This window comes from Giraffa tippelskirchi, chromosome 4, assembly GCF_054371585.1.
Source record: "Giraffa tippelskirchi isolate mGirTip1 chromosome 4, T2T-mGirTip1v1.2.pri, whole genome shotgun sequence".
Lineage (NCBI taxonomy): Eukaryota > Metazoa > Chordata > Mammalia > Artiodactyla > Giraffidae > Giraffa > Giraffa tippelskirchi.
In genome coordinates, this window is record NC_137278.1 from 112,781,403 (window position 1) to 112,804,389 (window position 22,987).

At 36.9% G+C, this 22,987-nt stretch overlaps 1 protein-coding gene across 2 annotated transcripts in view; it reads left to right on the plus strand.

The window, feature by feature from the left end:
- Positions 1–22,987, plus strand: part of PTPRQ (protein tyrosine phosphatase receptor type Q) — a 242,572-nt gene that overhangs the window by 151,685 nt on the left and 67,900 nt on the right. For both annotated transcript variants that reach the window (XM_081597131.1, XM_081597130.1), the window contains exons 27-30: positions 9,013–9,134; positions 15,559–15,745; positions 19,016–19,260; positions 21,808–21,874. In XM_081597131.1, coding sequence (XP_081453257.1) covers positions 9,013–9,134; positions 15,559–15,745; positions 19,016–19,260; positions 21,808–21,874 — 621 coding nt within the window. The remainder of the gene's footprint in view (positions 1–9,012; positions 9,135–15,558; positions 15,746–19,015; positions 19,261–21,807; positions 21,875–22,987) is intronic.

A 22,987-nucleotide genomic window follows, 5' to 3' on the forward strand; every position in this document is an offset into this window, starting at 1 on the left:
GATACCAAACATCAAAACCTATAGAGGCTTCTTCTAGTTCATGATATTAGTTTATTAAACTATGGCTTTTATCTTTCTTGTCTATGAAGGCAGTTCTTAAAAAGACTTGAGGCATGGCATTAAAGACCCTGAACAATCTGGCCCCACTTCTTCTCTGACTCTCATTCTGATTTACTTGGCTCCAGCCTCACTGGAATCTCTGATTTTCTAGAACACGCCAGGCACAATCCTGTCTCAGACACTGTGCATTGGCCATTCTCCTCCCTGTGACAGTCTTTCTTCAAAAATTCCCATGCTCTTTCACCTCCTTCACATCTTTGCTTAAATGTCACCAGTTTAGAGAGGCATTGCCTGATCACCATATTTTTTAAAATAGTAACTCCTATCCACCTTCCCATTCCAATTATCGTGATTCATTTTTTTGTCATGGTAGATATCACTTCCCAACAGTATACAATTTAATTATATGTTACATATTTAAATTTTTATGATATATATTATTTTTCTCCCTCTCCTGAAATAGAGGTCCCATGATCTTTGTAATTTTGGTTGTTTCCCTCTAACTCAGCACCTCAAAAATGCCTGCCTTGAGTATCAGTTCAGTTCAGTCACTCAGTCATGTCCAACTCTTGGTGACCCCATGGACTGCAGCACGCCAGGCCTCTAAGTCCATCAACAACTTGCAGAGTTTACTCAAACTCATGTCCATTGAGTTGGTGATGCCATCCAAGCATGTCATCCTCTGTCATCCCCTTTTCCTCCCACCTTCAATCTTTCCCAGCATCAGGGTCTTTTCAAATGAGTCAGTTCTTCACATCACGTGGCCAAAGTATTGGAGCTTGAGCTTTAGCAATAGTACTTCAAGTGTATATTCAGGACTGATCTCCTTTAGGATGGACTGGTTGGATCTCCTTGCAGTCCAAGGGACCCTCAAGAGTCTTCTCCAACACCACAGTTCAAAAGCATCAATTCTTTGGCACTCAGCTTTCTTTACAGTCCAACTCTCACATCCATACATGACTCCTGGAAAAACCATAGCCTTAACTAGACGGACCTTTGTTGGCAAAGTAACTTTTCTGCTTTTTAATATGCTGTCTAGGTAGATCATAACTATTCTTCCAAGGAGTGAGCATCTTTTAATTTCATGGCTGCAGTCACCATCTGTAGTGATTTTGGAGCCCCCCAAAATTGTTTGTCACTGTTTCCACTGTTTCCCCATCATTTGCCATGAAGTGATGGGACCTGATGACATGATCCTAGTTTTTCTTGTGTGTGTGTGATGTTACTTTTTTTTTTAATTTATTTTTTAATTGAAGGATAATTGCTGTACAGAATTTTGTTGTTTTCTGTCAAACCTCAACATGAATCAGCCATAGATATTCATATATCCCCTCCCTTTTTAACCTCCCTCCCGTCTCCCTCCCCATCCAACACCTCTAGGTTGATACAGAGCCCCTGATCTAGTTTTTTGAATGTTGAGTTTTAGGCCAACTTTTTCACTCTCCTCTTTCACCATCATCAAGAGTCTCTTTAGTTCTTTTTTGCTTTCTGCCATGAGGGTGGTGTCATTTGCATATCTGAGGTTATTGATATTTCTCCTGGAAATCTTGATGAAGCTTGTGCTTCATCCAGCCTGGCATTTTGCATGATGTACTCTGAATTTAAGTTCAATAAGCAGGGTGACGATATACATCCTTGACATACTCCTTTCCCAATTTGGAACCAGTCCATTGTTCCATGTCCAGTTCTAACTGTTGCTTCTTGACCTCCACAAAGATTTCTCAGGAGGCAGGTAGGGTGGTCTGCTAGTCCTCTGTTTTAAATAATTTTCCACAGTTTCTTGTGATTCACACATTCAAAGGCTATGGCGTAGTCAATACAACAGAAGTAGATGTTTTTCTGCAATTTTCTTGCTTTTTCAATGATCCAATGGATGTTGGCAATTTGATCTCTGGTTCCTCTACCTTTTCTAAATCCAGCTTGAACATCTGGAAATTCTCAGTTCATGTAGTGTTGAAGCCTGGCTTGGAGAATTTTGAGCATTATTTTGCTAGCATGTGAGATGAAGGCAATTGTGCAGTAGCTTGAACATTTTTTCGCATTGCTTTTCTTTGGGATTGAAATGAAAACTGACCTTTTCCAGCCCTGTGGCCACTGCTGAGTTTTCCAAATTTGCTGGCTTACTGAGTGCAGCACTTTCACAGCATCATCTTTTAGGATTTGAAATAGCTCAGCTAGAATTCCATCATCTCCACTAGCTTTGTTCGTAGTGATGCTTCCTAAGGCCCACTTGACTTCACACTCCAGGATGTCTGGCTCTAGGTGAGTGATCACACCATTGTGGTTATCTGGGTCATGAAGATCTTTTTTGTATAGATCTTATGTGTATTCTTGCCACCGCTTCTTAATCTCTTCTGCTTCTGTTAGGTCCATATCATTTCTGTCCTTTATTGAGCCCACCTTTGCATGAAATGTTCCCTTGGTATCTCTAATTTTCTTGAAGAGACCTCTAGTCTGTCCCATTCTATTGTTTTCCTCTATTACTTTGCACTGATGACTGAGGAAGGCTTTCTTATCTCTCCTTGCTATTCCTTGGAACTCTGCATTCAAATGGGTATATCTTTCCTTTTCTCCTTTGCCTTTAGCTTCTCTTCTTTTCTCGTCTATTTGTAAGACCTCATCAGTATACCATTTTGCCTTTTTCATTTCTTTTTCTTGGGGATGGTCTTGATCACTGCCTCCTGTATAATGTCATGAACCTCCGTCCATAGTTCTTCAGGCACTGTATCAGATCTAATCCCCTGAATCTATTTGTCACTTCCACTGTATAATCATAAGGGATTTGATTTAGGTCATACCTGAATGGTCTAGTGGTTTTCTCTACTTTCTTCAATTTAAGTCTGAATTTGGCAATAAGAAATTCATGATCTGAGCCACAGTCAGCTCCTGGTCTTATTTTTGCTGACTGTATAGAACTTCTCCATCTAAGACTGCAAAGAATATAATCAGTCTGATTTCAGTATTGATCATCTGGTGATATCCATGTGTAGAGTCATCTCTTGTGTTGTTGGAGGAGGGTGTTTGCTATGGCCAGTGTGTTCTCATGGCAAAATTTTGTTAGCCTTTGCCCTGCTTCATTTTGTACTCCAAGGCCAAACTTGCCTTTTGCTCCAGGTATCTCTTGACTTCCTACATTTGCATTCCAGTCCCCTATGATGAAAAGACATCTTTTTTGGGTGTTGGTCCTAGAAGGCCTTATATGTCTTCATAGAACCATTCAACATCAACTTCTTCAGCATCAGTGGTTGGGCCATAGACTTGAATTACTAGGATATTGAATAGTTTTCCTTGGAAACGAACAAAGATCATTCTGTCATTTTTGAGACTGCACCCAAGTACTGTATTTTGGACTCTTTTGTTGACTATGAGGTCTGCTCCATTTGTTCTAAGGGATTCTTGCCCACAGTAGTAGATATAATGGTCATCTGAATTAAAGCCACCCATTCTAGTCCATTTTAGTTCGTCGATTCCTAAAATGTTGTTGTTCATTCTTGCCATCTCTTATTTGACCACTTCCAATTTGCCTTGATTCATGGTCCTAACATTCCAGGTTCCTATGTAATATTTTTCTTACAGCATTGTATTTTACTTCTATCACCAGTCATATCCATAACTGAGCGTTGTTTTCACTTTGGCTTTGGCTTTTCATTCTTTCTGGAGTTATTTCACCACTCTTCTCTAGTAGCATACTGAGCACCTACTGACCTGGGAATTCATCTTTCAGTGTTATTTCTTTTTGCCGTTTCATACTGTTCATGGAATTCTCAAGGCAAGAATACTGAAGTGGTTAGCCATTCGCTTCTCCAGCAGACCATGTTTTGTCAGTACTCTCCACCATGTCCCATCCGTCTTGGGTGGCCCTGCACAGCATGGCTCATATTTCATTGAGTTAGACAAGGCAAAAACTGCAGAACGATTATACAAAATAAATTCTCACACTGTTAGTTAGAGTTTCATTGAGTTAGATGACCTGCAAACTGCAGAACAATTATACCAAATAAATTCTCACACAGTTAAGAAAGTTCTAGGACCCACAACAGGTTTCCCAACCCGGGGATCTGGCAAAGGGACTAAGAACCCCCAGGGAATTTGACTGTGGAGGCCAGTGGGATTTGATTACCGAACTTCCACAGGATGGGGAAACAGGCTCTTGGAGGGCACAAACAAAACCTCGTGCGCACCAGGACCCAGGAGAAGGGAGCAATGACTCCACAAGAGACTGACCCAGCCTTGCCTGTGAGTGGCCAGAGTTTTCCGGTGGAGGCGTGGGTTGATAGTGGCCTGTGGCACGGTCAAGGGCACTGAATACAACTAGACCTTTTGAAGGAGGTCCCCATTATCTTCATTACCCCACCATGGTTTGGTCTCAGGTCAAACAACAGGGAGGGAATACAGCTCCGCCCATCAACAGAAAATTGGGTCAAAGATTTAGTGAGCATGACCCCGCCCATCAGGTCAAGACCCAAGTTTCCCTCACAGTCAGTGTCTCACAACAGGAAGCTTCCATAAGCCTCTTATCCGTCAGAGGGCAGACAGAATGAAAACCACAATGACACAAAATGAATCAAACTGATCACATGGGCCACAGCCTTGTCTAACTCAATGAAACTATGAGCCACGCCCTGAAGGGCTACCCAAGATGGATGGGTCATGGTGGAGAGTTCTGACAAATGTGGTCCACTAGAGAAGGGAATGGCAAACCACTTCAATATTCTTGCCTGTAGAACCCCATGAATAGTATGAAAAGGCCTTGAGTTTAGGTGTTCAGTACTAGAAGCCCTAAATGGGTAGAATCATAACTATCCTGATCAGTTCTGTAGGCTTGGTGTCCTCCCAGTCCCTGGCACGTAGAAGATGTGCAATAAATATTTATTGTTTCAATAAATGCATAAATTTCACCTAAAAACCAACAGAGAATTTGAGCATAAATAAAAAGGTAGGCTAAAATATTTTCCGGTCTCATACCACTTAAAATATGCAACCTGTCCAAAAATTCTTCTTTTCCACAATGGTTCTTATAGAACCTAGAGGGCAGGTCTGAGGAAAACATTAATGAAGGGTAAATAATTAAAATATTATTAATTAATAAACACCTTCATAAAGTTTTACTTAGCTTCTGACCCATCCTCTTTTAGAGTCAAAGCCAGGAGACAGGCCATTGAAACCCACAAAATATCTTATATTTTTCAAAGCAGGTTTCTCCATGAGGAAAGTATATAGTGATGATGAGTAATGGAATACCTGATCCTAAAGCCTGTCCACTCCTCTCTTAACAGTTAAATATAGAGATTCAGAACTTCTATTTGTTAAGCTACTACTTGTTAAGATGGGTATAACATTGCTAAGCAATATCCAGGAAGGAAAGAAATCGCCACTCTTTTTTTCTAAACATATATTTATTTTATTTTTGGCTGTGCTGTGTCTTCATTCTTTGTTGCTACACACGGACTTTCTCTATTTATGGCGATCCAAAGCTCCTCTTTGTTTTGGGGCATGGGCTTCTCACTGTGCCGGCTTCCCTGGGTGCCGAGCACCAGCACTGCCCTAGGTGCACAGGCTTCCGTCATTGCAGCACGTGAGCCCAGCAGCTGCGACGCGTGGGCTCAGTAGTTGTGGTGCATTAGCCCAGTGGCTCTGCAGAATGTGAGATCCTCCTCGAGCAGGGACTGAACCTGTGTCCCCTACATTGGCAGGTGGATTCCCAACCATTGGACCAGCAGGGGAGCCCAGGATTGCCACTCTTGAATATGGAGTGCATTATCCTGTGAGGCATCCAAAAGCAATTAGTTATGCTGGTGGCAGAGACCTCTCATAGCTATCATTTGTTATGTCCAGGTATCTAAATGAATTATGCTACAATTTTCCTAAATCTAGGACCCTAATATTAGAATATGACTGAAGATCTCAGTATATGCAGCTAGTGTTTAAGTGCTGAGATCCCATGATCTCTTCTACACTAATCACCAGAGAAATCATGTACTGTATTCTGTCATTACTATTAGCACCTCAGCTCATCACACCTCAGATACCTGGAGCATCCCTTCCTCCCTCTCTCCCCTGGATGTCATATAGACTGCATCTATGAGTCAGTGTTCAGAGTATTGCAAAAAATTCAGTAAAGGTACAAGTAGAAGGATATGTTTGTCATCCACAAACCATTTTCCCACGTAATATTTCTGATACATCCTCTGTAGTAACATCTGAGTACTTCTTTAAATTATTTCAATGCTACTATTATTTTTTTTTCAATGCTACTATTAAAAAATACTTTATGGACTGAGTTGAGAGATTCCCTGGTGGCTCCAACGGTAAAGAATCCGGGGTGAGTTGGGCACCTAAATTCCAAAACACATAATATCATTTCTCTTGGAAATGTCCTAAATACCGAGAACTCATTAATAGTCCAAAGATTGTCATTACTACAAGCATCTTAAATACTTACCTAGTGTTGAAATAAACCTTCTGGCTTTCTTCAGAGCCTGTGACTCACCTGAACCAGATATACTTGCCATATTGATACTATCCCAATTTGTAAGGAATTATCTGGAATTTCTTAACAAAGTCTTTTCATCTTGGTCCCATCTCCCTTGTTCTAGACTCGGTTTTCCAGTTGCCAGGTAGGCATCTCAATCCTAGTGAGTATCTCAGGCTTAATCAGTACAGATCCAAATTTAGCATCCCCTGCCAAGGTCTTCGGAGAAGGCAATGGCACCCCACTCCAGTACTCTTGCCTGGAAAATCCCATGGAAGGAGGAGCCTAGTAGTCTTCAGTCCATGGGGTCGCTAAGAGTAGGACACGACTGAGCAACTTCACTTTCACTTTTCCCTTTCATGTACTGGAAAAGGAAATGGCAACCCACTCCAGTATTCTTGCTTGGAGAATCCCAGGGATGGCAGAGCCTGGTGGGCTACCATCTATGGGGTCGCACAGAGTCGGAGACGACTGAAGCGACTTAGCAGCAGCAGCCAAGGTCTTATCCCTATCAAAACTTATCTGTTCTTGAAGGTGCTGTTGTGAATTCTATCAGTACTCCCCCAGTAATACGTGAATTGGCTTTTTACTACACCCTCTGTCTCACAGCTAGTCAGCCCTTAAGTTCTTTTTATTAAATTTTCCCAGGACTCTGGGTTCATCTCCTTCTTTCTCTCCCTACTGTCACTCTTCTACTTTCGGCTCTCATCAGATCTCACCTGACGTTTTGGAAATTACCTGTCTGAACTCACTGCTTCAGAGCACTTATCTTTTTCATAGCTGCCTGAGATTTCCTCCTAAGTCATTAGAAAAGTACTTTGCTTTTCAAAACTTTCAGTGACATCCCATTGTTTAAAGAACGAACTTCAAACCCTTTAACATAATCATCGAGTGCTGCCTAACTTAGTTCCCAAATGACTAGTTGGCTTGTTCCCTACCCCACCCCTTCAAGAACACTGGTCTTTCTGTGATATCTCTATTCCTTGAATATAGGGATTCTGAAAATTTTTTGCATCGTGGGTTCCTTTGACAGTCTGGTGAAGCATGTGGACCCCTTCTTAGAGTAATATTTTTCAGTGTATAAAATAATAAACATAAGATTACCATGGAAAGCCATGCTGCAGAAGTAAAATTCTATCTGTCTGTGGACCCTGTTGTTTATATCTTTGGGGCTTTGCTTCTGACCCTCTTAGCAAAGAAGTGCCCCTGAGCCTGTCCTTCTGATTATTGAAATCCTTCTCATGTTTCAAAGTCTCTTCAATCCTGTCTGTGCAACTTTGCCTTGACTCCCTGCCCATCTGTATTCGCCACTTTGTCCTCTGCCCTCTCATAACAGATTATTTGTATTTCTAATTAGTTCTTATCATTCCTTTGCCCTTTGTAATAATATTTTGTATTAATTGACAAAAAGGACTAGACGCCAATGGGCTACTTTCACACATTTTGTGCTCGCTCACTTGTAGCTCTTTTTAAAGCACTGTGAAATTTGCATATGAAGAGGACACTGAGGTCCAGAAGTTTTGTTGTTTGACCAAGATTATACAGCTTGTTGGTTACAAATTTATTTCAGGAAAGGAATATTTTATCTTCTTCTTTACACCTTCTCAGGATCTAAGGAATGATATCGTTCAGTAATGTTTGTTTACGTGGATTTAAAAATCAGAAGTGCTGGGAAATACTCATCTCCCAATATATAATGCCCCTAGTATTGACAAGGGGCCAGACTAGGAGAGAGATGTGTACAGCAGTGTTTCTAAGTCAATGTCTATGTCAAATTAACTGTGACTAACTCCTTCTTAACAAACTGAAAACTCTCCTAGTTCCTAGTCGTTTCACAAATTAAAATTTAAACAAGAGTTTTCAGCAGTCAATTCCTTAAAATGTTATCCCTTGTTCTGCACTCCTGATGAAAAGAAAATAATATTAAAAGTAGGACAAATAAAAGAATTTGTTTGGAATCAAAATGAATTCAGGAAATATTTACATTTGTAATGATAAGGTCAGTTGTATAACCTATTTCCTATGTTATCCCTTCAGTGAAGACAATAAACCAATCCAATTTACATTTGTAAGGAAATATATTTTAAATATAGTTCAATTGAACAAGTTGTATTTTTCTGTAGTCAAATGCATTCCTGCAAGTTTCTTAAAACAACATTATCAGGCTATTTTAAAATAAAATTATTTATTTATTCAAATAGATTTATTTTAGCAATTAGTAATGCTTTCTTTTCAAAATGTTGTTTTGAGATTAAAAATCATGTATTTATGACAGTAATTTCTCATGTGGAAGTTCTTTATGTATAGTAATTATTTTTAAAGGAATTACATCTTTTGATTTGGCAATGCCTTGTAGTATGCTGTGAACTGTAATATATAATTCATTATCATTATCCTTCTTATGGTCTTTTCTGTCATCATATTATGGTAAATACTAGCTTAAATGCAGAAAGGTAATTGAATTTTTTCTATTTTCATAGCTCCAGATGGTCCTCCTGAAAATGTGCGTGTAGTAGCAACATCACCTCTTAGCATCAGCATCAGCTGGAGTGAGCCTGCTGTCATTACTGGAGCAACCTTCTATTTGATAGACATCAAATCAGTAAGGCCTGTCTTATCTTCTGTGAAAGGGCGTATAGAGCATGGTTAGGAATTCAGGCTTTGCAACCAGACTGAATTTTAGTCTTAGCTCTGTTACACCTTGGGCAGCTTCCTTTACTTGTTTATGTTTCTGTGTCCACATCTGTAAAATAAAGATAGATAATACTGCCAAGGGTACAGAGTTTTTGTGAGGACTAAGTTAGTCAACATACATAAAGAACTTAAAACATTGCCTGATACCTAGTAAATATTCAAGAAGTGCAAACAAAATATTGTCGTCATGGTTATTGTTATTTATCTTCAGGGTATAGATGATATAGATAAATGAGGTTAAGTTGAGTTTAAGTTGAGAGTAATATATCAGTCTAAAATACAGTGAAAAAGAACTTAAAATACAAAAGAATGGCCATGGCATTAGGAGACATACCTCCAAAATAAGACAATATCAGGGCTCAACTTTGAAAATGATTGAAGCAGAACATGAAAAGGTAGTGGAAATAAAAGTGTAAAAAGTTAGCTTCATTCAATAAAAAGCAAGTAGTTTAGGTACCTCAGTGGAACATTCAAAAAGAAAAAGCTGAGAGATGAGGCTCGATTGGGAGGCCGACTTAAAACCTGTTATGGAATGTGGGTCATGGTAAGTTCAGTGGTGTGCCAATTGTGGAAATAAAGCAGTATTGGGATACAGATTTCTATTTTACAGAATCAGTATGATCACATTGTAAAGCATAGTTTTAGACCAATCCTGGGGGTACAAAATTAAAGGAGGCAGGAAACCATAAGAGTAAAACTGGGCAAGAAAAGATAAGGAAATGGAGTGAGGGTAACAGAATACAAAAAATAATTTAAATCTACAGGATCTGGAGGAAAAAAACCCATGGATGGTGAGTGAAAATAAAAATCAAGGATGACTTTTTAAGATATATGATTTGGAAACTTGTGAGGAGGAACGGACGTGTAGAGGAAAGGCAGGGATTCAGAACTAGATGTGCTAAGATGCCTGGGAGTCCCCAGGTGAAGAGAACCCATTAGCAGTATCATTCATGGATCTGTAGCTCAGGAGAGGAAGTTTATATTTCCAGATTTGGGAAGCATTGGTATTTAGATGATGGATAAAACAATATGAATAGATGAGATTAACTATGAAACATTTAGGATAAGAAACTCTTCTGTAAGGATTAACCTGAAGATAGTGTCGTGGGGAATACAAACATTTGAGTAAAAGGCACCTGGAAACACCGGATTGGAGTAGCCATTCAGATAGTAGGAAACCCAAGCATGAGAGTCAAGCCTTTTGCCTACAACAGGGTGCTCCACAGTGTGAATAATGTAGAGTTGTTAGCTAGGGTTAGAACTGGAAATTTCTCCTGGCATCTTGCTTGAGTTTTACTGGAGCTAATGAGCAGTCTCTTCTGGTGGCGTCTAGGCATTAAATTAGGTAATCCATGGTGAATTTCTCCTCCATTTCTTGCTGTATTTATTCATCTCTTCTTTAACTTTTAAGATTTTTTAAAATGCCTTTATATTATTTCTTAAGTGGAAATAATTCTATCTCAAAAGACCTGTCATGATTAAAAGAAAAGGATTGTTGGTACATTTTTTTCTCCCAGTCACTCTTCAGTTTATGATCCTCCTTTTTTAGAGCATATTTGTGAAGACTTTTAGTTCATAATTAGCCAGAAACAATCAACATGAATGACAAATGCTCCAGAAATAGTGTTAAAAGCAAATTATAAAATGTTAACACTGTGCTCTATTAACTAGAAGACACTTTATTAGAGAAAATAGCTCTCTCATGGAGTTTGGTTGTGTTTAAAGGAAGGAAAAGTAAAACATTATACAAAAGGTGATTTATCACCTAATTCTCTCAGTGTTCTTACTGAGATTAAAAATGAGTAAGGGAAAGAGAGAAGGATGGAACCATAACTACTGTAATTGCTCAGTTTGTTTCAGTTACATATTAGCCTCTTCATTTGCATTGTATTATTGTATCTTATCTAATAACTTTTTGATGTAAATATTACAATCTTACTTCTGCATATAGGAGAATTGAGGCACAGAGATGATAAAAAAAGAAACAAACTTCTCAAACAGTTAAGATTTGGCTAAAACCAGCACAATGGCATGATGGAAATAGGAGAACCATCAAAAAGCAAATACAATTTGCCAAATTGAAATATGTGCTCACCAAAACACCTTTGGATCAAAGATGGGAAAAATTCAACAGATTCTAACACTTCACAGTTTCCCTAGGATTCTGGGAACTAAAGTGGTCTTCCCTTCATTCTTTCAACACAATTCTAGTTTATTTTTTTAAATTTTGTTTTATATTGGTGCATAGTTGATAATAATGTTGTGTTAGCTTCAAGTGTACAGCAATGTGATTCAGTTATCCATATACATGTACCTATTCTTTTTCAAGTTATTTTCCCATTTAGGTTATTATAGACTACTGAACGGAGTTCCCTGTGCTATAGGGTAGGTCCTTGTTGGTTATCTATTTTAAATATAATAATGTGTACATGTCAATCTCAAACTCCCAATACAACTTTAACTACACTCAAATACCAGCATTGTGCTGGGTGCTGGGTCAAACTCACATCTTTTATGGCTCCTAACCTGGCAGGCGGGTTCTTTGCCACTGGTACCACCTGAGAAGCCCAGAAGTCATTGGCTCTCAGGCCAAAGAACACATGCCCTTGAATTTAAGATTTATGCTGCACCATGGCCTCTGCCAAATACTAGCCACAAGGGCATATAGCTCTTCCCTTAAAAGACTTGAAGTAAAAATTGACACTCTTTAGTAAAGATAGATGGGCTTCTCTGGTGGCTCAGATGGTTAAGAATCCACCTGTAATGCAGGAGACCTGGGTTCGATACCTGGGTCGGGAAGATCCCCTGGAGAAGGGCATGGCAGCCCACTCCGGTATTCTTGCCTGGAGAATCCTCCAGGCCTGGAGAGCTACAGTCCATGGGGTCACGAAGAATCAGACAGGACTGAGTGGCTAAGCACAGCACAGTAAGGATATATGGGCTCAGATATCATCCTGGATGATTCTACTGGAAATTGATGAATTTTCTGGCCTTTTGTTTGTTTATTTTCATTTTAAATTTATTATTTAATTGAAAGATAATTGCTTTACAGAACTGTGTTGTTTTCTGCCAAACATCTACATGAATCAGCCATAGGTATACATATGTCCCCTCCCTCTTGAACCTGCCTCCCACTTTCCTCCCCATCCCACCCCTCTAGGTTGTTACAGAGCCCCTTTTGAGTTCCCTGAGTCATACAGCAAATTCCCATTGACTGTTTATTTTACATACGGTAATGTAAGCTTCCATGTTAGTCTCTCCATTCATCCCACCCTTTCCCTCCTCCCCCACCCCCCTCCGCCGAGTCCAAAAGTCTGTTTTCTATGTCTGTGTCTCCATTGCTGCCCTGCAAATAATTTCATCAGTACTATCTTTCTAGATTCCATATACATGTGTTAGTATACGGTATTTGTTTTTCTTTTTCTGATTTACTTCATTCTGTATAATAGGTTCTAGGTTCATCCACCCCATCAGAACTGACTCAAATGAGTTCCTTTTTATGATGAGTAATATTCCATTGTATACATGTACCACAGCTCCTTTACCCGTTCATCTGTCGATGAACATCTAGGTTGCTTCCATGTTCTAGCTATTGTAGATAGTGCTGCAATGAACAATCGGATACATGTGTCTCTTTCAATTTTCATTTCTTTAGAGTATATGCCTAGGAGTGGGATTGCTGGGTCATATCGTGGTTTTATTCCTAGTTTTCTAAGGAATCTCCATACTGTCTTCAATAATGACTATCAATTTACATTCCCACCAACAGTGCAAGAGTGTTCCCTTTTCTCCACACCCTCTCCAGCATTTATTGTTTGTAGACTTTTTGATGATGGCCATTCTGACCAGTGTGAGGTGATATCTCATTGTAGTTTTGATTTGCATTTCTCTAATAACGAGCTATGTTGAGCATCTTTTCTTGTGTTTGTTAGCCGTCTCTATCTCTTCTTTGGAGAAATGTCTGTTTAGGCCTTCTTCCCACGTTTTGATTGAGTTGTTTGTTTTTCTGGTATTATATGAACTGTTTGTATATTTTGGAAATTAATCCTTTGTCAGTTGTTTCATTTGCTATTATCTTCTCCCATTCTGAGGGTTGTCTTTTTATCCTTTTTATAGTTTCCTTTGTTGTGCAAAAGCTTGTAAGTGTAATTAGGTCCCACTTGTTTATTTTTGTTTTTATTTCCATTACTTTAGGAGACGGATCATAGAGAATCTTGCTGTGATTTATGTCATAGAGTATTCTGCCTGTGTCTTCCTCTAAGAGTTTTATGTTCCTTTTATGTTTTAACTTACCAAATACTTAGTAGCTTCTTTTCACCAAGACAAAGATGCAAAACATAAAGTTCTGCTTCCAAGTAACTCACAGTCTAGAACACCAGAATATAGATAATTATAGAGTATGAGGTATCCAGTCTTTTTGGAATATAATGTTACAGAGTAATTAAAGTTTCTGTTATAGGGGACATAGTATATAGAGGACACTGTACAGAGAAGGTTAAATTTAGTAGGCTTAGTGAAGACAGAAAATGAATTTTTGTACATGCTGTTTTTTGAGGGCACAGCATTCTTTTGGAATTTTACTATATATTTTATAAGATATGGTACATCACATGCATTTTATTTCCTTCTTTACTAACTGCGATGTGTTACCCATGTTTTAATGAAGGCATTGGGATAACTTAATTTTACTTTATAAGATCAAGTCTCATGACCTTGTGGTAGTGAAGAGAGGTCTGAACTCTTCAAAGACCTGGGATCAAATCCTATCGCAGTTACCAAGTAGCTTGGAATCTTGAGAAATTCAGCTCAACTCTATAAAACCAGAGTTGAAATAGCTCTAGTAGTCGGTTAAGGATCATGAAGAGCAGTCAACATGAAGCTAAGTGGTGGGCAGTGATGAGTTGGAGACCCCTACCCTGTTATAAGAGTTACCCATCACTCATCTTTAGATAATTGTTAGCCAGCATACATTTAAGTATAGTCCTAGGGGCAATTTAAAAAGCCTGATTTGTATGTGATATTGAAATGTTGACAACCAATTAAACACACACTTTCTACCAGAGGATACAGGAACCTGATCAGTTGGAATCCTACGCGGACCTGTTTTTCTGCCACCTTAGGTTGGAGTATCTTCCCCCACTGCTCTCTCTCAAGATGGTTCGATCTGTTTGATTTTTTTTTTTCAATATTGATATTGTATCTGCTTTTTCTGTGCTTCTCATAGCAATGTCTTTTTCAGTTAAAAAACTTAGAAAAGAGCATTTGAAGAACATATTGAACAAAAATACATCTTTCAAAGTTATAAGAAAGGGTCAAGTTGAAAATGAACTTTTTAGTGAGGACAGTGTATCCAACTTGTTTTTAAGTGTTTCAAGTCAAGTACCTGATAGAAGTAGGCATAAGAGGATTTTGAGTTTTCTGTTCATCTCAGGAAAAGTCCTTCTATTTAGTGCTAGAAACTTTAGCTATGTTTACTCCCGACAGTGAGTAGACCAGATTCTCCATCAAAGACAGACTGTTTTAATAAATAGTACAACTGTATTTATTATACCTAAGCATACTCATTTGTACACATTTAATAACTGCATATACATTAATCAATTCCTTATTTAGTACCATGCATGGTGCTAGATCAGTTTTTCAAACTTCAGTTATGACCAGCATTTTAAAAATGAATTGGAATAAAATTTAAAAGAGCAGAAAATATCAAAGGGCATTTTAGAAAGAAGTTTGAAAAGCGGTTTGCAGTTATGGAGAATACACATTCACACACATACATCCTGAATGTGTATGGACATTATGTTGCCAAATGTATTTCACTTTTGTGGGTCATGATAAAAAAAACAAATTTCTTTGCTAGCTATTTCAGATCTGTTTTTTTCTAAATCATCAAAATACTATAAATGTTTAGATATTATCACTCTGATCTTACATACATAGAAAGTTAGACACAGAGCATAAATGACTTATCAAATGCTGTGGAAGTTACTAAGTGACCAGGTTGGGATTTGAACCCTTGATGACTATGTACCAACCTATATTCATTCCTCTGTAAAACACTGGAGTAGAAGTTTCATTGACTACAGAGATGGTTTTTGCTTTTTTGATTATTGTGGTTGATTTGTTTCTTTTACTTTCAACTGTTGAAATAAATGCTAGTTAGTAGACTCTTAAAGTAGCACTTTGGATTTCCCAGGACCATCTGACTGTAAATAAAAGAAATTTTAAATCTTGGCTAGTAAGATATACCACTTGTAGGCTTCTATTATTATGTTTTAGTGATTTGTAACTCAAGTGCTGCTTCCTGTTAGCTATGTTTTTTTTTCCTATAGGTAGATAGTGATGAATTTAATATTTCATTAGTCAAGTCAAATGAAGAAAATAAGACCATAGAAGTTAAAGATTTGGAAATCTTCACAAGGTATTCCGTGGTGATCACTGCATTCACTGGAAATATCAGTGCTGCATATGTGGAAGGAAAGTCAAGTGCTGAAATAATTGTTACTACTTTAGAATCAGGTAAGGCATTTACTTCATCATTGCTAAAAATTGACTAAGTGTCTGTCTTACAGTTTCTCACACTCTACACTACAAAGCATATGTTACAAGAAATTTTTAAGTATATAAGCATAAATTCAATGACTCACTGGGACTGACAAAAGTGAACCTTTCTATTTGTATTTTTCATGCAAAATGGAATTATGTAGCATAGTCAATACTTGTAAAAACAAAAATAAATTAGTTCATAATAAGGTATCCAAGTGTATTTTTTGTGTGTTTATTTCAACACTAAATATTTTAGAAGTTGGACAACCTTGCCTAAGAGATGATTTTTCCAACTGTCAATAGCCAATAAAGCTTCACCTTAAATTCCGTTTTAATTATTTATGTCCCATGGTTTAAATGTACATTAAAGTAATGATACTCTATTATTGAGGGCTTCCAATACTCTTATCATTGAGGGCTGAGTCGGTAAAGAGTCTGCCTGCAATGCAGGAGACCCAGGTTCGATTCGTGGGTTGGGAAGATCCCCTGGAGAAGGAAATGGCAACCCACTTCAGTATTCTTGCCTGGAGATTCCCAAGGACAGAGGAGACTGGCAGGCTACTGTCCATGGGGTTGCAAGAGTCAGACATGACTTAGCGACTGCAGCATAAACCACCACCACTCTGTTATTAAGTTATCTGGGTTTTCCAGGTGCTGCTAGTGGTAAAGAACATGCTTGCCAATGCAGGAGATGTGAGGGACATGGGTTTGGTTTAATCTCTGGGTCGGGAAGATCCCCTGAAGGAGGGCATGGCAACCCACTCCAGTGTTCTTGCCTGGAGAATCCTATGGACAGAGGAGCCAATTAAACACCCAGCTATGTTTACCATATCTATTCTCTTCACTTAGCCAAGTGGCATGTTTTATTATGTAATCTATTTGACAAATGTCAGAATCCGTACAGATTGCCTCAAGTTGGTATGAACAGGGTCTGAGTGGATAGTAAGATTGTAACTTGTGAGAAATTACTGTGGAAAGTCAACTTCCCAGAACTCGCTTGCCCCATCCTCCTTCAGACTCCTGATGTTCTTTGCCAGCAGATATAACTCTGGAAAGAGCACATGAAGGGATGTGTTGCTATAGTTTATTTGTTGCTATCTGTAAGGTAAGTATAGGAGGTAAAACAAATTTAGATGTCTTTTCATTATGCTGCATACTCTATTATCTATAAACTTACAGTTCTAAATTGAAAGGTACATTTATCCTCAGCACCCTACAATTCTACTTGTTTGCATTTAGTGGCCATGTATAGTTCAGGGTCTTATTTTCTTACTTTTTGCACTTCTCCCTTATCCTGCCCATCTGTGAGAAAAGTTGCTGCTAAACTTGTTCATGTTCATAAAACTTTCATCAAAAATCTTAATGTGATACCTTTTCCGAGGGTATTATAGTTTAATAAACCTTTATTAAACCTCTAAGAGTAGATTTTAGATATGAAAACAAAGATATCTGGAGGATAGGAAGTTCTTTCTAACACTCAGGTAATTTTTTCACTTATTCAAATTTAAAGCTGATCCTAATTTTAGAGAAACATCTCTCATAAAAAGAAATATGTATATCCTTATATATCTTAAAAATGTATAATAGCAATTGTGAAAATGTGTGTTGAACCAGTTTAACTTTTATAGCAGCTATGCATTTCTTCACATTGTGATATTTGCACAATAACATATTTATCTGCTTCTCTCTTTTTTTCTGTTATTTATTTACTTATGTTTTGCTTGCCACAGGGAACTATCTCTAGATATCTCTACAAGTGTATCTGAATATCTGAGCTATTCATAGTCAAATATGAACAGCCTTCTTCATAGAAATTCATTACCTAGAATGGAAGAATATACACATTTCAATGTAATTAAAATAAATATGTTCATTCAACCATTAAATTTATTTTAAAAAATACTAATTATATATTTTGACAAGAACTAGTTCTTACATTTATAAAATAATTTTACCCTGTGTTATTTTTCATAATAATTTATTTATATTTGGCTAGTTATATGTTAGGGCAAATTTTATTTGTCAAAAATAAACAGGAATATCTAGAATATATAAATAAATGTTAAAATTCAACACTTAAAAAGAATCCAATTAGAAAATTGCAGAGGGGACTTCCCTGGCAGTTCAGTAGTTAGGACTCCAAGCTTCCACTGCAGAGTGCATGGGTTCAATCCCTGGTTAGGGAATTAAGACCCCACATGCCACATGGCCAAAAAAATAAGAAAACTGAAAAAGACCATGAACTGATATTTCACCAGAGAAGAAATATGATTGGCAAATAAACTCAAGATATGTTTTCAACACTATTATCTATTAAGAAATGTAAATTAAAACCACACTCATACATCACTATGCATCTACTAGAACAGATAAAATAATTTTGAAAATAGTAATAATACCAAATGTTGGAAAAAGTCCAAAAAGACTAGATCTCTCATACATTGCCAGTGGTAATATAAAAGGGTATAACTATTGATACAATGGAAAAATATTTTGGTAATCTATAAAACTGAACATACACTCACCATAGATCCACAAATTACAATCTTAGGCAATTATCACAGACAATTGAAAACTTAATGTTCATACAAATATCTTTATATGAATGTTAACAGGCTTTTTAGGAATAATGACAAAATAACTGGAAACAACCCAAATGATTTTATGATTAAACAAATTCTAGTACAGTGGAACACTACTCAGCAATAAAGACAGAATAAACTGTTGATATACACAGCAACTCTGGATCTCAAGGTCAATGTGCTGTTGTCTTTTGCAACTAATAAAACTATGGAGATGGCGACTGACCATGTCGAGGTGTCATGGAGTGCAAATATAAGGGGAGAGCAGGAGGACTTTTCTTTATGGTGATGGAATAGTTTTGTATCCTGTTTCTGGTGATGGTTACAGGAATCTATACGTGGAATTAAATTGCACAGAACCATACAAAAATACAGGAAAGCATGAAAAATGGTGAAAATTGAATAAGACCTATAGTCAAGTTAATATTATGGTGCCAGTTCTGTTTCCAGGTTTGATATTTAACTACAGTTATATAGGTTGTCACCACTGGGGAAAGCTGGGGGAAGGTTACAGGGAACTGCATGTATGATTTTTGCAACTTCCTGTGAGTCTACATTATAATACCCTTTGTAAAGAGAAGTTTGAGAAAAATTTGAAGCAAATCAATTTTATATGGAGATCACAAATTTTCAAATAATTTTAACTGCTAAATATTTTTAGTCCCTAAGGATCCACCTAACAACATGACATTTCAGAAGATACCAGATGAAGTTACAAAATTTCAGTTAACATTTCTTCCTCCTTCTCAACCAAATGGAAATATCCAAGTGTATCAAGCTTTGGTTTACAGAGAAGATGATCCTACTGCTGTCCAGATTCACAACCTCAGTATTATCCAGAAAACTGATACATCTGTCATTGCAATGTTAGAAGGACTAAAAGGTGGACATACATACAACATCAGTGTAAGTATACATAGTTTTTAATTATTTATCTATTTTACAAACTTGATTGAAAAACTCAGCATTCGAAAATATTGCAGCTTATGTAATACTACAGTTTTCTTATCTCTTTGTGGAATTGCTTAAGACATGCCAAGTGAAAAAGATTTGGTGAAACAGAATTGCTGATTTCCTATCTTAATACAGCAAGTGATGTGAAAATATGTGAATAACAGAAAAGTTTGCACAGTTTGGAAATCCAAAAATAAAGTATATAAAAAGTCCACATTAAAAGTTAAAGAGCAGTGATATATAGATAGTTATGTCTAAAGGAAGACTGTTTCTGTGTGATTATAAATGGAAAATGGAAAAGCAAATAGCAAAGGCAAAGGGCAGAAATAACTATTTGTATGATTGAAATTCACATGTATTTCACACAACTATTACTAAAAGCTAAAAACACTTTATATCTTAATTCTAAATTATCCATTTTGGAAAGTAAATATATATGTGAGTTCATATACATACACATACAATTTGTTTCACCCTTTCACTATTTTTATAGCATGTCTTGGAATTTTCAAAAAGAACTATATAATTCAGAAAATCATCTGTTAAGCAACATAGAATTCATCCTAAGCATTCAAGTAGCTCAAGTAACCAAAAGTCAAGTATCTAATCTTCCAACAAACTCTTTATATCAGAAAACCATCATTAATAATTTGTGTTATTTCCCTCACTCACTATATAATCTGACTTGCTAGGATTCTTGTTATACATACCATTAAATGGACCCCCATTCTAAAAGATCTGTTAGAGAGAAGGTGGTGGTTAAGAGAATGAACTGACCTAGCTTCAAATTCTGGCTCTGCTAGTTTCTTTCAGGGCAGTTTCTGCAAATCTGTGCCTGTTTTTCCTTATCTGAAAAATTAGTAGTAGGAATAGTAATTTCTATATAAGATATTAATAGTGATGGTAGGAAACAAGTGTTAGAACAGTTTTGGCTCTCGCAAATAAAAGGAAAATAGGAAATAAAGTACAACTCTTTCATAATGTTTAAATTATTCATGGGTCTTCGTTGCTGTGCAGTGACTGCTCTCGGTTGCAGTGCATGGGCTCCTCATTGCAGTGGCCTCTCTTGTTGTGGAGCACAGGCTCCAGGTGTGTGAGCTTCAGGAGTTGCAGCTCACAGCCCCTGGATCACAGGCTCAGCAGTTGTGGCACATAGCTTAGTTGCCCTGTGGCATGTAGAGTCTTCTCAGACCAGGCATCGAACCTATGTCCCCTGCACTGCAGGTGGCCTCTCATTCACTGTACCACCAGGGGAAGTCCACTAATTCATAATTTAAAGAAAAATAAATCAGTCTTTGGATTATTTGCAAGATGCAATTTTCATTGTCCTCAACACCTGAGAATTTACTAGAAATGTGTAACTTTCACATGGGTCCTAACCTAATGAATCAAAACCTATGGATTTTCATTTAACAGGGTTTGTGAGTGACTTCTTTGCTCACTGCAACTTGAGAAGCATTGCTCAACTTTATTATTCCACTTAAATGTTAGGTTGTAAAGAAATATAAATAATTAAACACATTGTAGCACCACTTTTCATTTTAAATACTTTCTTTTTGAAGTTTACATACACCAGTAAATATTTCCTTTAGATATTTTTTAAGCTACATTTTATAGGCTTGGTTTATTTACTATACCTGCCACATCATATATGTTATTTTAATTCAATCAAAATACTTCTAAACTGCATAGGGTGGAGGGTGGACCACTAATGTATGAAACAAATTTATTAATTCCAGTAAAGATACATTCTGAATTGTGTTTATTGAATATAATGAAATTGGGAAGAACATAGTGATTATTTGATTAATATATAGTGAGATACAGTGAATTAAAGAAGAGCCTGTGTCTGCAGCTTCCTAAGCACAAAGTTGATTGAAAGGATTCACATTTGTGTAAATCACCCTCTGCAGATACAAACAGAAATGCTTTATGTGTATATGCTGCATTATGCAGGTTATAGCGTCAGATACTTAGGGGCAGGGGTGAAGCAGGGCAGAAAGGCCAACTTTCAGAGGGATGATTTAATACAGGAAAACTGGGAGGCTGAGGGAATAGGGTTTCATCTCAGAAGGAAAAAAAAAAAGAGAGTCTTGAATATGGATTTAAAGAAAGCTGGAGTTACCTAGCTACAGAGAAAAGGAACAGATGTTAGAGTAGATGAAGAGAGAGTGTAGACAGAGTGACTTTTCTGCTCTTTCCTCCTACGGGTTCAAACAGAAGCCACATCTTTCTTGGTCTCTATGATAGGGCTATTTAGGTCACTGAGCCTTTGTTCTCAGGGCTTAGTACCATAATATCAGTTGTAAGAACTAGTTTATTGCTAACATTCTTCTTCCATATATTATATAAATTTGAGTGCAAGAAAATATAATTAATAGACTATATGAATTGTTTTAAAAAAATAGAATAATTTTTAAATGACATGTAATCATAATTGCTTATCCATACACCTGTGCAATAATTTGAAAATAATAACAAGATGTTTCTTTGTTTTAGGTTTATGCGATCAATAGTGCTGGTGCAGGGCCAAAGGTTCAAATGAGAATAACCATGGATATTAAAGGTACATGAGCTGCCTTCCCATGAAATGCTATTATCTTAAAAAGTAATTATAATTTATATTCTGTATTAGTTAAGGATGTAGTTAAGCTTTTAAATGATGCATATTCATATAGTAAGCATACATTAAGTAATAAGTAGTAATATATGCTTATTAAAGCTGTAATTAAAATACCTAAATCATGAGGCAAATTACCATGTTAATTACAAGAATGTCTGCTATATTTCTTTTCTGCTAAACTGAAATTTTGCTGAGACAAACTTTATGACTGTATTTTATGTTTTTTAAATTTTATTGAAAAGAAATCTCCTTCTTTAAATTACCCATGACTGGACTTTGACTAGTTCTAAGCAGATTCTCTGACTGATCTTTTTTTGAAAGTCAGATTCTTTTAAGTTAATAAAATGGTGTTTACTGAACTACCATATAATCAACTTTATGATTCTGGCTATAAAGTAGATCTATCAATTCATCTTGACAGGGATTTTTTTCATAGAAAATATATAAAAATTTAGAGACTCCCTCCCTCACCAAATTCCACAAACCCCACAGAAGATTATTAAAAGGACTTTAGGGCCACTCAGTTATTCAGGTGCCTTCTCAAGACTGAAAACGTACACACAGTTTTGTCACTTCTCTAAAAACCTGTGTAAAACCTGCAGAGAGATTTTTTTAAAAAATATATTGAGCTTTAGTAGAATTCCCCCTGATCCTCCTCTTTCTAAAATGAAAACTAGCTTCTCTCAGTCTTTGATAACTACAGTACAGCACAGTGATTAAAAATGCCATCTTTAGGCCGGTCCAGGGTCAAGTCGCTGTGGTTGAATCCTGGGTTGGCCGCTTGATACCTTGTTTGGCTTTAGACAAGTTTCTTAACACCTCTAAGCCTGTGTAATAGAGATAATACTAGTTCCTACCTCATGTTGTGAGGATTAAGAGAGAATCTGAAAAACCCACAGTGTCTAGAAACTTGCTTTGTTAAGAATAAGAAATATTCACTGTAAGACGAAGCTGATAAATTTTATTTTTTCACCATTGGGTAGTTTATGTAACTGTGATACTACTTCTTTGTTATTCAGTGGCAGACTTATATATTCAGTATGTAACAATAGATGC